Source organism: Cataglyphis hispanica, chromosome 14 (genome assembly GCF_021464435.1).
Source record: "Cataglyphis hispanica isolate Lineage 1 chromosome 14, ULB_Chis1_1.0, whole genome shotgun sequence".
NCBI lineage: Eukaryota > Metazoa > Arthropoda > Insecta > Hymenoptera > Formicidae > Cataglyphis > Cataglyphis hispanica.
The window spans coordinates 4,534,538-4,550,727 of NC_065967.1; the positions used below are offsets into that span (position 1 = coordinate 4,534,538).

The 16,190-nt window shown below is 35.0% G+C and overlaps 1 protein-coding gene across 7 annotated transcripts in view; it reads right to left on the reverse strand.

Annotated features, from left to right (window-relative positions):
• Positions 1-4,196: 4,196 nt before the first annotated feature.
• LOC126854679 (NAD(+) hydrolase sarm1-like) overlaps positions 4,197-16,190 on the reverse strand; it is an 87,279-nt gene continuing 75,285 nt past the window's right edge. For 6 of the 7 annotated variants that reach the window (XM_050601636.1, XM_050601635.1, XM_050601633.1 and 3 more), the window contains 6 exons: positions 10,187-10,288; positions 6,669-8,690; positions 6,141-6,307; positions 5,770-5,988; positions 5,263-5,299; positions 4,243-4,343 (listed from right to left, as the gene is read on the reverse strand). In XM_050601636.1, coding sequence (XP_050457593.1) covers positions 5,802-5,988; positions 6,141-6,307; positions 6,669-8,690; positions 10,187-10,288 — 2,478 coding nt within the window. In that variant the 3' untranslated portion in view covers positions 4,243-4,343; positions 5,263-5,299; positions 5,770-5,801. Of the gene's footprint in view, positions 4,344-5,262; positions 5,300-5,769; positions 5,989-6,140; positions 6,308-6,668; positions 8,691-10,186; positions 10,289-16,190 lie in introns of all 7 variants that reach the window. The other variant, XM_050601632.1, reaches the window with a different exon arrangement.

Genomic DNA, 16,190 nt, shown 5'->3' on the forward strand with positions numbered 1-16,190 from the left:
CGAATGTTGATCTCTCTTCTCCTCTCCTTTCTTCACACTCTCTTGATGTATTTCTCCAAATATAATTCGAGTGTGTCGTCACGACCGCCAATCGCGCAACTTGTTAAGCTCAATTTATTACTACTCCGATCCTATTATATTCCACTTTGCTCCGTGATTCGTTCACGATAATGTCGCAAATAAATATATTATCGAAGGAGAAATGTGATATCGTTGCGAAAGGTTTGGCCGTCTCGATTGATGTAGTCTCATCTGCAGCTCGAAGAGCATTTATCGTTCATGATTGATGAGCATTTTCGTTCTGATAGAACGATAGAACAATTAATAACAATAGCAATTTTTATATTTTATTAAATTTAAACATTCTCAGTAATTCGAATACTAAAGTCGTCCTCGAAGCAACCGAGTACATTTATTACAGTTCTTGCGCGTATCTATTTTCTGATATCGAAACATACGATACGAGATTCATTTCACTTTTCATATGGAAATAAAATCGAAATGACATTTCTTTTTATTGAAGATAGAATTACGCATTACTCGAAATAAATATCTTTTATCACAGAAAATAATTCACACACATTTGGCGAATATTTATAAATTTAAAAAATCAATAATTGCCCATTACTTATCGTCAAATTAATTGTAAAAATTCCTTAGTAGGCAATCAACAGGTAAATAACATTATCTTTTTTTTTCATTTTTTTATGTAACCACTGATTTTTTGCTAACTATATATGCTTCTCTTAAGTTATCGCTTGTTTTCTTTTTTTATATTTTTTGAGGATATAATTATTTTAAGGATATTATTAATTAAAAACATTTTTAATCTTTTACATGCACATGCATTGAATGTTTCATGTATAAAATATGTAATAAATTATAATATATATAAATACATACCTTTTGTAAATAAGATATTTTCCCAGAATATGTGCTTTCCTTCTATATAAACGATTATATGCGTATAAAATACTATATCACAATCTATATATAGGCTTTTTTTAAAGAATACATTATATTATTAAAAACTTTTTCATATAAAAAAGATAGAATTTACGAAGGCTAACATATATTTGTTCAAGGGGATCCATACAACATCTGGTAGATTAAAGATTGATGTGATTAGAACTAATTTACAAAATATGAAAAATTTCTGCCCTCAAAACTTTACAACTGACAGCAGAGATGTACAACGCACAATTTTTCGAGAATACATTAGAATTATATCGTATCGCATAACCCGTTTAGCGTTGCACGCTAAACGGGTTATACGATACGATATAATTCTAATGCACAGACTGAGAGGCCACTCGGATATCATCAATAAATAAGAATCTTACTTGTAATTAAATTGATATTTTTATAAATTTTTTTAGCTAAAAAGTATTTCTTGTAATATAAATCTTTTTTTCCATGGAAAGAATAAATGATAGAAAAGTTTTCGTGATATTAAATCAAATTTGAATAATGATAAAAGAAGAATTATACATACTAATTATATAAAATTTTTTTAAATTTTGACGATATTGTTAACAGTTGAAAAATTAGTTTTACGTCATTATATTCATTTGAATGACATTTTGTTTGCAAAACATAAAAAAAAGATATTAATTGGAAACACGAATGATGAATAATGAATGTTTAAGAGTTATATTGACTAATGAAAAATATTGCGAAAATTAGAATCAGAATATACCTATTATTGTATTAATAAAACATCAACGTTTAATATTTTTGATAAAAAAAAAAAACGAATAAAAAAAATTCTCCATAAATGATTTTCTCATGCAATATTTCCTCGAGGCACTCAAAAAAGGAAGCTGAGGAGAAGCGATGTTGTTTCGCTAAATAAAATTTATTTTTGAGAAACATTCAAACATAATCGATAAAACTCGTAACTTTACGAAACTTTGGTAAAATATACAGTTTTACGATAATCAGGCGGATCTCTTAAGCTACGAATATCGAAGCGTCGACTCTCGATGAGAGCCGACTATCAGCGATTGGTACGATAAAAACAGTGTTAAATAATAAAATATCGCGCGACTCGAGGGACGGTTACGATTGTGTATCGGATGTTCGGTAATTAGCGTGTTTATTGCGCACAATGTATCTTACCGCAAGTTGATACCATTTTTTTCCTGGTGATGATATTCAGATGTGAATAATTCACAATCAATTGAAAACGTAGATATTTTAGAATAGGAAAGTAGGAATCGTATAAATTGATAAGTAAAGCTGTTTTCTTTAACCAATTTTAGATGAATTCTATTTTAATGGAATCTTAACTCGAAGTATAGCTACCAAGATATTTAAATTCGAAAATATTCTAAGAGCTGCACAAAAAAAGAAAAAACCAACGTGACATACATTCGATTAAATATTGATAAAGAAAAAATTCCTTTCTGTTTTGACTTCTCAAAGGTCTTCTCCGCTTTCAAGAAGGAATGTCGCTTGATCACGAACACTACTACCGAACACACCGTGCGTTTGTTTATAATGTTTCTGTTATTAGCTGCGACAAGAACAACCATAATTCGTGACCATGCGAGTCACACGCGTCTTTAAACGCAGAGTTCTCTAAAAGAAAAGAACTGTCTAGAAAAATAGTATTACAAATAACGATCTCGCCACCTTAGCTAAACGTTCTCGATGCGTTCGTTCGTTTCTAACATATACAATGTAATGTATCTGTATAATGTATACAATACAATTCAACGAGAGAAAAATACAATACAAAAGGGCACCTGGAAAAGCAGGCTAAATTCGCGTAAACATACGTATCCCGAATCTTGGGACTTCTATGAAGACACTTGTCGCATGTTTAGGCACAACATTTCGCTATATACTTTCATGCTGCCTGTCATTGTACACGATGCGGAATTCCGCACAAAATTCAGAATATATCTTCGCATCGCGAAAGTAAATACGCAAAGTTATTCAGTGCTGCGAAATTCAGAAATCGCCGCAATAGCAACCGCTGAAATTTTTCGCAAACAATGACTTGAAAGACACCGAAGACTCCCAAATAACGTTTAAAAGATATTTAAATAATTTCTTCGACTACACTTTCTTTAATAGAGTTTTTAAATGCGCCTTTTAATTTTTTAAACTAAATCTAAGATTTAGTGTATAATCCTAAAAATATCTAAAATACTTTTTAAGAAGCTCAAACTTCTTTTCGCGTTTTTGGATATCTAAATTTTTTTAAAAAGTTTTGAAGCTACCAACGAGACTTTCTGGAAACTTTTTCACTTTTTTAGATATTTAAAATTCGCGTGTGATTTTTTGATGATCAAAAACACTTATATTATTTTCATCTTTCAGACATCTTTCGTTTAGCGCGCTCTATTTTTAACTGGTTCAATCTGCGGAATTAAATAACAAGAAGTTTTTCTTCGCTTCACTTCTTCATAAACGACCGCACCTTGTTCACGCACTTGTCCATAAAGTTTCGCTTACGCTTAGGTTCTGCGCCTGTTGGCAATGACAATAGCGAGCCCGGGCCCTTCGCACGAGCCCTGGATCCGCTATATTCACTTGACGAGATGTTTCCATCAGAATCCAATCCCGCTCCACAGCTTCTCGATGCTTTCAGCAATATCGTCGATTTATCATCGTTGTAATCATCTTTCTCGTTACTTCGCGTCATCAGCCTCTCTTTTGCCGTTTCTCTAATTCTCTGTTTTTCTATCTGATGTTCTTGATTTTCAAAATTCTTGCTGGAACTTGTCGAAGACTGTTCTTCCGAACTGGAATATCGACTCGGCTTCGAAGGACGAGTTAACAAAATTTCTTTGTCGTTTTCATCCTTGTTCGAGGATATTCGCGCATTCTCCATTTCGAACTGGATGTCGACAGCGTCGGGCTTCGACTTTATCCGGGGAACCGGTCTTAGTTCATCCTTGGATTCAATACTTTCGGCATTAGGCTTCTTTTCGTTCTCTTTTGAAACAGGGATGATTTTATCCTCCTCCGGATTTGTCAGTGAATGACTTTTCTCATGCTGCGCTTTGTTTTGCTCATCGCAGGACTCCTCCGCGTCACTTTTCACGTCTTCATCCAGAAGACCGTCTAGACTGCGTGACCTCGGTCTGGGTCTGGGAAGCGGTGGTCTTTGAATGATTGCAGAGGAGACCGATATCTTCTGCTCTTGTTCCTGCTGGTCTAATAATTCCAACGAACGCGAACGCGTCGATGGCGAAGGCGGTTGCCGCGGCGGCCTACGAGGTATTGCTGAACTGCCACTGACATTCCCCGAATGCGCATGCAACTTGAAGCGTGGTGACGTGGGTGGCAGGCCCATCAACCAACGGGACGGACTTGACGATTTTTTAAGCCTAGAATGCAAAAATATAATCCGTAAATTTGCATTTCCTATGTATTTTATTTATTTATTTATATATATTTTTTAAATTCCTTCGATGTTAAATATAAGAAGAATTTTATATCTTCTCATATTATTATGTATTTTTAATTAGAATAAAATTCATCGCATTGCAACTAAATTTTAAATTTTAAATTATGTATTAATTTTGAATCTTTATTACCTTGTAAAAATCTGATATTAAATCTAAAAAAAAATAATATTTATGTTTTTTCCTAAAAACTTAATATTTTGAACTTGTTTCCAAATTTCCTTATATCAAACATCAAAGACTTATTTGACACAATTACATCATGCAATTGTACCATTTAGACTCCAATAATGGACATCTATACAGGACGGTGTCTATGTGTAGAAAATTTAAATTGTTATATTTATTATTATATATATATATATATATATATATATATATATATATATATATATTCTCAAAAATCTTCTTTTATTATAATAAATTTTAGTCAAGGAATCTATTATTCGAATCTATTATTAATCTATTATTCGACTACTCGAATCTGTTATTAATTTACATTAAGAATTCAATATAATTTAAATTTAATTATTTTTATAATTTTTTTATTTGTTATCTTTATTAATCAAAAAATAATTTAACCGAAAGAAAAAGATTTATTCCACACATAGACTGTGTAAACATTCAACACTTAATAAGATTTCACCTAAATCACCATTATAAACTATACAACAAGCACATATATGTAATAGGATAGAATTAAGATTACAATAGGATACAATTAAGATTGAAAATGCATGAAAGAGGCGAATAATTTAATGCAAAGATTTGGCAAAACAATGGGATGGTGACGGGTTGACACCATTTTAACACCAATAAAAAATTTATGTCGCTGACTGACCTAGTCGTGATTGCCATAGAGCGATTCGCAATCTTGGCTGCATAAAAACAGAAATTAGCGTTGCGTTAGTAGAGCTCGCCTCAAATCGTAAAATGATTTATTAACGACCAGTAAAAATCCAATAATTCAAATTATTAAAGACTTCTTTTTATTTATTATAATTAAATTGATTCTAGTTATTTAAACTTTAATTTCTTACTTAATTATACTTAATTTAAAATATTAAAAGTTATTTGGTTTACAATAATAATATAATTATATAATCTTCAGTTACGTAAACTTTCTTTCGTGACTCTCAATTACTTTTAATAATGCAAATTATTGATGAATTTTTAATTCGTAAGTAATAATAAGTAATAATACAGCCTGGCTTCATTAATGTCAAAGTCAAGGTTTGATTCTGCTACATTTTAATTTAAAATATTTGAGATTTTCTTCTGGACGTTTTGACTCATCAAACCCGATATATTAGAGCTATGATAAAATGAAATTATCAGAGATAACTACCTGCTCGGTATAGCTGTGGGCGGGCCATCTAGTCAGTCTCGCCCGCCCGTGGAATCTTTGTCGCTGCCCCTGCTCTCGTTACTATGCATCCGCTGATAATTAGGCGGCTGTCGTATATTCGTGCTACCCGGTGTGCTCGGCTGGGTCACGTCCTTGGGTGCCATGCTGCGCGGAATTCCGGCGGACTCAGATCTCATAGGTATTTCGCCTCGCATAAACCTTCACGTTGTGAGATGCAAAAATCAATAAGTTATTTTAATAGTTATATACATCCCTAAAAATTCAATTATCATTTTAGAAAATTGAGTTGTTTTTTTAACTTTAGATAAAAAAAAGTTTTAAGATTAGGTAAAAGACTAGTCTTATCTTACCTTTCTAATTTGTCTACGCAGGCGTCTTGATAGTCGTGAATCCAGCGGACACCGTTAAAGTGGCAGACTGCTCGCATGTCCTCGGGAAGTTCCTCAGGTTCCGGCCATTGAAAGTTATCAATGATAGGGATTATGTTACATTGCGACTGCAATGCAGCAACAATCTCCTAAAAAATAACCGAACATTATAAAATTTAATATATAATATTTCAAAGTAAATATTCAATTTAATATTTTTAGAAAGATTTTTTTCTCAAAAATATTTTTTACAAGATAATATATATCTTTCTTTCTTATTTTTTTATAAATTCTTTAAAAAAAACAGATGTTATTTAAAAATCAGATTTATAAAAAAATTTATTAATTTTTCTTATGTATATAACTTTTAGCTAAATAAAATGAACGAATGAAAAATAAGCGTATAGCATTTTTTATTAAAATTTAATACAAATGAAAATTATAAAATCTTTTAAGTTTTTTATACCTGTAAAAAAAAGAATGAATAAAATAATGAGTATCAGAACTCACCCTGTGAACCCAGTCCTTGCACTCTGTGTCTTGTATACACCTCTCCAAAGCCGATGGTGTGAGCACGAGAAGGAAGTGTTTAGCCTGCCTGATGCTCTGCAACAGATTGTTGTCGAACTTGCCCGCCTCGAGCCTCTCGACGTCGATGAATACCGAGAAGCCGCGCAACTGCAAGTGCACCTTCAATAGACTCGCCAGCTGCGAGCCATTCGATCTACGATAACTAACAAACACGTCGAGCGACTTGTCCGGTGATTCGTACTCGCACGAGCTGAATTGATTGTGCTGCATGTTCTTGATAGCATCGAGGATCCTGATTCGGTGAATGCTATTGGCGATGCCGCATTCGTTCAGCAACTGATCCTCCGAGAGATTGCGTATTGAATCCTTGTCTACGCCGGCGTTCAACATGCTGTACGTATAGATGGAGAATTCTTGGCCGATTGATTGCAGAAAGCTATTTAGATTACCGGTGTCGCGGCTGCTGTAGTCAGCCATCTTCTTCAGATTTTGCAGTTCTCGAGCGAATCTTCGGCGCATGATACCGTTCGTTAGGCCTATGTCCTCTCGTAGATTCTCTTCCGTCAACTGCAGTAACAGATCGCCGTCCACCCGACTCTCCACAAAGTTTGGGGCGACCTCAGCAAAACCGATCTGTTTCACCCATTCGCGGACGTCCTCGGTGGACCACAAAGGTACTTGCTGGCTGAGTTTATGTGGAATTTCCTCGCCAATCAATCTTAACGCCTGAGCCGCGTACTTGGACGCGATCGCGTTAGGACAGCTGGCGACTTTTTTCAGTGGCTCGATCGCGCCGATCGTCCGGAATATCTCGGTATTTCCCTGCTGTTTCTTGATCCCCGCCTCCATGCAGAAGTGGAAAGCCGCCAGATTGCGAGCTTCTTCCCGTTTCGAGCTCAAAACCGGCACGAGCCTCTCCAGCCAGTTTTTACTCTGGCCGTGGGCGTGCGCCAAGTTAGATTTGGCGAACTCGTAGGGGTTGTGTGATGTGACAAACGGCTCGACAAGGTCAAGGGTACCGGACTTGAGCACGGCCGCCTCGATCTCTTTATTAGCGACTAATACAGCAATCGCAAGACAGGCATAGTACTTGATGTTGTCGTCGTTGTGGAAAGCGAGTGGAAACAGCCACATCGGCACTTTACGTTTGATCATTGCCTCCTGATTCTCGGCGCCGCCGTACAGTGACAGATTCGCGAGCGCTCCCGCACAATGTCGCAGCGTTTCCACGTCGTTCTTTCGGCACTCAAACAGCACCGCGTCTAGACCGCCTAGCCGGATCACATCGCTACACGTGCCTTCGCTGTGCTTGAACAGGTGCTCGAGGATCCCAGTGCCAACGCGTGCGTGATCTACGGAATTGGCATTCTTCGTGCACACGCACGCCACGTTTACTACCTTCTCCAGGCCATTCTCCACCACGTGGGCGCGATTCTCCGTGGTCAGACATTGCTCCAGTAGCCTCGCCGACGAGAACTGCAGTTCGTGATCATTCGCTACACAGTTAGCCATTAAGAGGTCGAGACCACCGCGTGTCCTTAGGGTGTTGCATAGAGTGTAACCCAATTCGTGACCATGTGTCGGTACTGCCCAAGCTTTCCGAATGATCTCGTTCACCCTATTCAGCAATTGCGGTGCCTTGCTGCTGCTGCTGCTCTTGCTGCCGTCAGCGCTCGCCTTTAGTCGTTCCACGAAGCTGTCAAGTAAGCTACAGTATTTGGCGATCGCGCAGTCTACATCCTGCGGATTCGACTTAGAACACAATAGGTCGAGATCATCCAATGGCAGGGATAGTAGCTCGTCTTCGGCCGTTGGTGGTCGCATACCGTTCATCAGCTGATTAACAGCACTTGCCGCGTTGATCATCGACTTAGATGAGCTCACACCTGACTTGGACGCGATCGTGATGCTTGACTGTGAGCTTGATGCCATGTGCTTCTCGTGATTGAAGATGCCGGTCGATGTGACTGTCTGCCGTTGCTGCTGCGCCGCCATCGCTTTCTGCATCAAAAATATCATTCAATGAAAATTAATTTTCGAGTCATTTAAAAATCTTTGCTTCAGCCGCAATGCACGTTTCCTTTTTATTTTTAAAATCCTAATTCTTTGTGATGATCAAGATTTTCTTTCGCTTCTTCTTAATCATTCATGTTATTGATATTTATTGATACGGATTCTACTTCTCATGACTTAACACTCTTAGCGCATTTTCTCTCAGTATAAACTCCCATTCACTAATTGCTTGCTAATTAAATATACACACCATTATAGAGCTTACAAATTTTACAAATATTTTGTCATTATACATATAATAGATTTCAAATAATATTTTTAATAAATATTTTTACCAATAATTTAAATAATTCAAAATCAGTAATTATAATATTTTCAAATATCTTCCATAAGCGAGTATTTTAATATTTTGCAAATTACATATTTTATCAATAATATATAAATGCTATATATAGTCTCTTCTATAATTTTACAATTGATAATTCTATTTAAAAATATATTTTTTTTAAATTTTCTCGTTCAATTAAAGAATTTTAAATATGTATAATGATCACGAAATATTAATATCCAAAATTTACAGTCAACCAACCAATACACAATAATAAAAATCTCATAAAACATTTTTGCTCTTCTAAACTGTATAAATATCACAACATGGCGTTTGTTTACCATTCGCGAGTCGAGGCTGCACTTCCTTAACATCATCGCGTTTTCCTGGACGAATGCGGGTGTGGGTACGCTTCTCTATCGCGGTCGCTGTCGAATCACGCGAATTCACTTTTCGACTGAAGCCCGACTGCGAGCTCGCCGACGTTTAAATCACCGCCCGTTGTATCGCGGATGCAGAAATGCATTAAACGCCGACGCGATTCCGCGTGCCAAAACGCGACGCAGCCGCCGATCGCCTTCTCTATGGTCGTTAAGGATGACGATTTACAATTACTCGTGTGATGTTTTAGTATTTGGTGGTTCGCCAGAAGTGCGAGTGTATACCAAGAAAACTGCGCCTCGCGTTTTTCCTCGTGTTTTGCAAAACCGCGCATCATACTTTGTCGCGTCGTAATTCAATCAGTCGCAAGAAGAGTTTCACATAAGTAAAATCGTATTCAATAGTTACAAAATTAATATAATAATTGCAAAATATCAACTTATAATTTGCAATTTTATAAACTTCAAACAGTATCTTCGAAATATTACAAATAATTTAAATCACTAACTAATCATATTGAAATAATATATTTTCTTATTTATTTTATTTATTATTTAAGGAATATTTTATTTCACATATTTACTAAAGAATTTTTTAAGTTATTTTTTAAGTTTTAAATAAATTTTTAATTATTATTTTATATCAGTGTGTTTTATTTTTTATAATCTATTAATGATTGTAAAGATATATGAATGTTTATTTATAATTGTTATATATTTTATGTAAAACATGAAAAAAATGTATGATGACAAAATCTTTTATATAAATCTTTTACCTTTTCGGAAGTGAACGAATCACTCTGGAGCTTCATCGTAGACGCTGCCATGTTGTTGCTCTCCTGATGCGATAGATCGCCAGCTTTCAAGCTTCTCTGTTCCTACAAATAAAAAGTACACACAATCAATATTTATTCTATATTTTTCAATTCCAAATTATTTGTTCTTTAATTTTATTTTAATATAATTTTCTTTATTTTTATTTCCCCGAAGAAAATCGCGTCTCAAAATTCAGCGTTATCCTATACATACAAAAATAAAGCAACACCCTGTATAACATTCCGCGCGTTGCAAGGAATTAGCGGATATTATTGAAGGTTCACTTACAACGCACTTGCTAATTTGCAATAGCAGATAGACGATAGCATCTCATATTGAGTGAGTACAACTGTTGCACTGTACTCGAGGCGATGCGATTTTTTTCGGCGATCCGGCATGCAGCCACAACACGCACTTTGCGCGCAATAACGCATTATGAGATATGCATTTCTGTCATTTAAATCCTTCGTTCTATGGTTATTATCGCGATTGAATATAATATAAGAAATCAGGATATCACAAGAGCATAAAAAATTTAATTATAATACATATGTATATATTATAAAAAAGAAATAATTGTTAAAAATATCATTTCAATGTTTTATTTTTCCTGGACCTTTTATTTTTTATTACGCTTAATTTGAAAATCAAATAATATTATCATATTACAATATTAATATAATGTTTTTAATTGCAATTGATTAATTTCTGTTATATATATATATATATATATATATATATATATATATATATATATATGAAAGTTCATATCTAAAATTAAATGTAAAATAATATTAAATGTTCAGTCTATAAAGATATAAACACAGAAACACGTATCTCGTTCTTCTTATCGTTATCGATATTTTTTCACATATCGGAGAAGAGAGAAAATACTTTGATCCGAATAATTATAATGCTAAGTTGTAGCTAATAAATTTCTGATATAGATAAATGCCAAGCATCCGATTATATCATGTAGCATTAAATACTATATGATCGCGCACGATGTACCTTTCTTATCGTTATCGCCACGTTTCTAAACAAATATCAACAATGGTACTTTTCTCCGCGGCACTTCGCCATACAATGATCCGCATTGTGGAAAGTGCGTCGATCTCGTTCGTCTCGAATGTCGATTTCCCTCCTCCTCTCCTTTTCTCAGACTCTCTTGACGTATTTCTCTAAATATAATTCGAACGTGTCGTCACGGCCGCCAATTGTGCGACTTATTAAACTCGATCCGCTACTACTCCGAGCCTATTATATTCCACTTTGCTCCGCGATTCTTGACGTACACGATAATGTCGCAAATAAATATATCACCGAAGGAAAAGATATGTGATATCGTCGCGAAAGGCTTGTCCGTCTCAGTCGATGCAGTCTCTGCAGATCGAAGTGCATTCATCATTTCGTTCTGACAGATAACAATCGCAATTTTTATTCATTTCATTAAATTTAAACATTCTCAGTAATTCGAATATTAAAGTTATCCTTAAAGTAACCGAGTGCATTTATACAATTTTTATGCGATATCTATTTTCTGATATCGAAGAATATGAGATTATTTCTTTTTATATATTTAATATCTTTAATAAAAAATATTATAAAATATTTTGTATGTATGTGTGTATTTTATAATAATTTAATCTTGCGTGAAAAGTTTTCTCGCCGACTTTCGACTTTTCGTTTACAAGAGTGATTGAATATTCAGTCACACGAGGCTAGCTTTGTTTTATTCTTAGGTCGCGTGTGATATTTTGAAAATTCTCGGCGTAAACAAATTTTCAATTTTAAACATGTGGCTTTTCGAACATGATGGGAATATTTTCAACGATCACCGGATATTTCCAAAGGCATTTACGTCACACCAATGTTGTTCTGTACAATTTCTCAAAATGTTAGACCAGCTTCAAAACTAACGAGAGATGTCGATCGGTTCATTACGATTCAGTAATTTACCGAAGAAACTACCGGACGAGATGAAAAGAATACAAATCAAAATTTTCCCGCACTCACCGTTCGCGAGCGTTCGAATTGTTTTCGATGCAATAATCCACGATGTATCGGCCACGGTGCACTCATATTTTAATTGAGATTCACATCACTTTTTTAATATAAAAATAAAATCGAATAAAAGACAATTTTTTTTTTTTAATTAAAGACAAACATTACACGAAATAAATATCTTTTATTTATGAATTAAAAAAAATCAATAATCCCATTATTTATCGTTAAACTAATTGTAAAACGTAAAGAATATGAAAGCAATAAATCACTCTAGTCGCGAACGTAATGGCAGCGCGGCACAAACTAATCTGAACCGCGTTTACTCTATTCACTACCCCGCGAGAGAGTTTAATTTCGTTACGCCCACCGTATGTACGCTACCACGAAGCGGAGAGAGAGAGAGAGAGAGAGAGAGAGAGAGAGAGATAGAGAGAAATGCAATTCGCACGTCGATCGCGTAATAGGTGCGGCTTTTTAATAGCGGTCTCTCCACGTTGCATCGTGTCGCTGCTATATTTCGCGACTAGTCTAAAAATAGTCCACGGGCAGATCACTCTCTCGAATGACTCGTCGTTCGTCTCGATTTCGTGCTCTCCGGACGCATGACATTAAACACTGACAGACGAAGCATCATTCGCTCCCTCCTGTATCTACACTCTATCACGTTATCACGTTAATGATTTATATATGAACGTTGACGGGATCATAACAGACTCACAACTAGAGTAATATTAACCCTCCTCCCCCCCTCTCCCATAGACAAATTTCTTCGTTGATCCAATTTACACGTTTTCCTTATAATAATTATATTGTGCACGATTATAATAATAATATAATAATTAATGTTTCGATTAATTAAAGAGGCAATGACATCACGTTGTTTAAAAAGTTATAAAAAGCAGCTTTCCGTGATATAAGACGACTTTGTTAAAAAAAAAAAATTATCTTCGCAGTCTCATAAACTCGATATCAGAGAGAAACTTGCGCAAAGTGGAAAAAAAATTGTAATCTTGCGGTGGTTTCCGTAAAGATTTTGCAGAACGTTTATCAAATTTTCGTAGAGCTCTTATCACCGTGATTCGATAACGGTTCTTGTTCCTCGGAGAAAAACCGTCGCGTGTCTCTGACGACGCTCGTGTCCCTGAAACCGCGACGTCGCCGTCAGCTGGTAATTTAACTGCCGAGAATACTTGCTCTATTTACGGTTGGCTGAGATATCGGTGACACCTAGTAGTATTCATAATCGTCATCGTCGTCATCTCCTGGCACGTCTTCCAACTTCTCACCGAAATCTGAACGGTGATGTCATACCGAGCCGGCGTTGAATGAACAACAAATGAAATGACAATTCAGATGTCGGCGACAAAACGCGCGATCTTAACAATCGCTTATCAGAGTGTGGATCGTGTTTCGAGGCAAAATTTGCAATATTTAAGAATACCGTTCAAATTCAAATTTTAATTAAAAAACGCGTGAAGCTGTCAGATTGATGCGCGAAAACAATAACAGAGATTCTTTTATTCTTTTGATTCGTGAAACAAAAATTGTTTCGTAATTTTACAATTACATAACAAGAAAGAATAATGTAGAGCATTGTCCTTTGCAGTTTTGCAACCTCCTTTCAGTTCGACTAAAGAGACGTTTGATTTACTAGTTAGGATTGTCGTACCATTTGCGAAGTGTTAGTCAGGATTCGAGTACGAGAAAGCGGGACCATCGTGTCGCTGTGGGACCGCGGACCCGGGAAAAGGCCCCGCGTCAGCCTTGACAGTTGTTGTCCCATGCAGGGTCGACATGCAACCAACGAATCGACCGTTCAGCGATTGACCGAACGACCGTCAACAAGCAGCGTCGCGAACAAACTGCTTCTCCGCAGGGGTTGCGAATTATCGACCCGTCGCGCTTTACTTTCGCACTCGGCCATACCCGTGACTACCACCCGTTTGCCATGGAAACGAGGGTGATGTCTTCGCAAAAGTAGGAAAGCAAGAAAGTAGAAGAAGTGGACACTATTTAAATCAACCTTGGCAAAAAGTTATTAGAATTCTCTATGCTAGAAAAAAATATTTTTCAACATCTTCCTTTCGGTTCTTTTTAATTGAAAAAAAAAAAAAAAAAATTATTTTCCAATAACCAAAAAAAATTATTTTTAATATTTTAATGGTCTTCAATATTAAGAACATTTTCTTTTATCTATTAATAATTATATAATTTATAATAAATAAAATAAAAAACTTTGAATTTATTTTGAAATGTAACTTAATTAAAATTTTTAATTAAATAAATATTACAAAACATTTATTGTTTTTACTGTTCTTATCTAAATATTAAATTACTGTTTTAAATCAATAGACTGTATATAAATTTTATAAAAGATTATAAGATCAATATTAATTAGGTATTGATGTGTAGCATAATGCTATAGATATAAATACGTAGAGAAAGAAGCATATATTTTTGTAAAAATCTAAGTTAGATTTCTGTATTAAATAAATTCTCTTGTAGACTATTCAAAAGATAATAATAAATATGAAAAAAAAAATGTTTTAACTATTAAATGGTATTTTATATCAATGAGAGATATAGATCTACTCCAACAATATCCCAACGATGAGACAGTATTGAAGGCATTGTTCTTTAAGTTAAATCTGGCGACATCTCTTGGAAAAGCTTCCAAGTCGCGAATAGTACACAGATAAGTACAATGGAATGTTCAATCAAATGTACAATCAAATGCGTATATAGAGTATTCTATTTTAATTCGTTATGCGCGTAATCAAATTCGACGCTCATGAGGCACATTCAGCTATCATTGATTCGAGATTTCGCGTGTTTTCGGATTGAAAAAAAAAAAATAATAATTTGCGTCAAAATTGCATCGCGTTGAGAACAAGTTCGTACGTTGAATGTCGCAAGGCCGACACGTGGGGTCAAGGATAACACGATTGTAAAAAAATGGAAAAAGAAAATAAGGACCGAACACACCCACGGACGAAATGGCACGCAACCGTTCGCGTTTTTCGATACGAGCACGCACTTCTTCTCGTCTTTTCCAGGAAAGACGATGATTTATCTTCCTTCCGAGCTAATCGAGCTTTTTTGTTGCCAGTTGAATCTACCTACGCGACTCACGCGAAGACGCTATCAACGCACATGTTTGTGAAATTAATTATTCTTCTTTTTTGTGACTATATCGTATGATTATATTGCAGAATTTGATATTTTAAAGATTAAATGTTATTAGAAAAAGATTAATTGTTTGTTATTACAATAATGTAGAATATAGATTCAAATAATGGGAAATATTTATTTTAAAGACTTAATTATTTTACGTTGAAGTAAAAATAAGATAGAAAACGTGCGCTTATGTAATTTTTTTTTTAAATTTCAATATTTTTTTGTTAATAAAATTATAATGACTTAAAGTGTATCTAAAGCGTGTTATATTTTATAAAAATATCGTTATATATTTTTATCTAATTGTTATAAATTTTAAAAAATTTATATTAGATTATGTATATTTTATATATAAAATTAATAATTTGATAGCAATTTTATATCTTTTCTCATAAATTCTTTTCTACTTTTTATTCATAGAGAGAAAAAATGGATAACACGATGAATCGCACGTCGAACTTGCGAAAGTTCGCAATGGCTTGATTCTACCGGGTGACCCGGATCGCGTTGACGGAGCTTGCGTTTCGTGATTATTTACACGCCTGGCGGCGTGTCGTAATCTATATTTAGACGAATTCAGCTAGGTCGGCTACTATGTGGCTTTTGAGTCAGCAGCATGCGCATTTTTGAACGCAAGCCAAACCGATTTCTCGTGTCGAACGACACGGCGTCTCACGATTACACGAGAGTATCCGCGAACTGACCGCTTGTCACGATGTTCGCTTGTATCTCGCGGCGCTTTTTGCGAAATCATCGCCTTGGCTGATAGTCAAGGTCGAG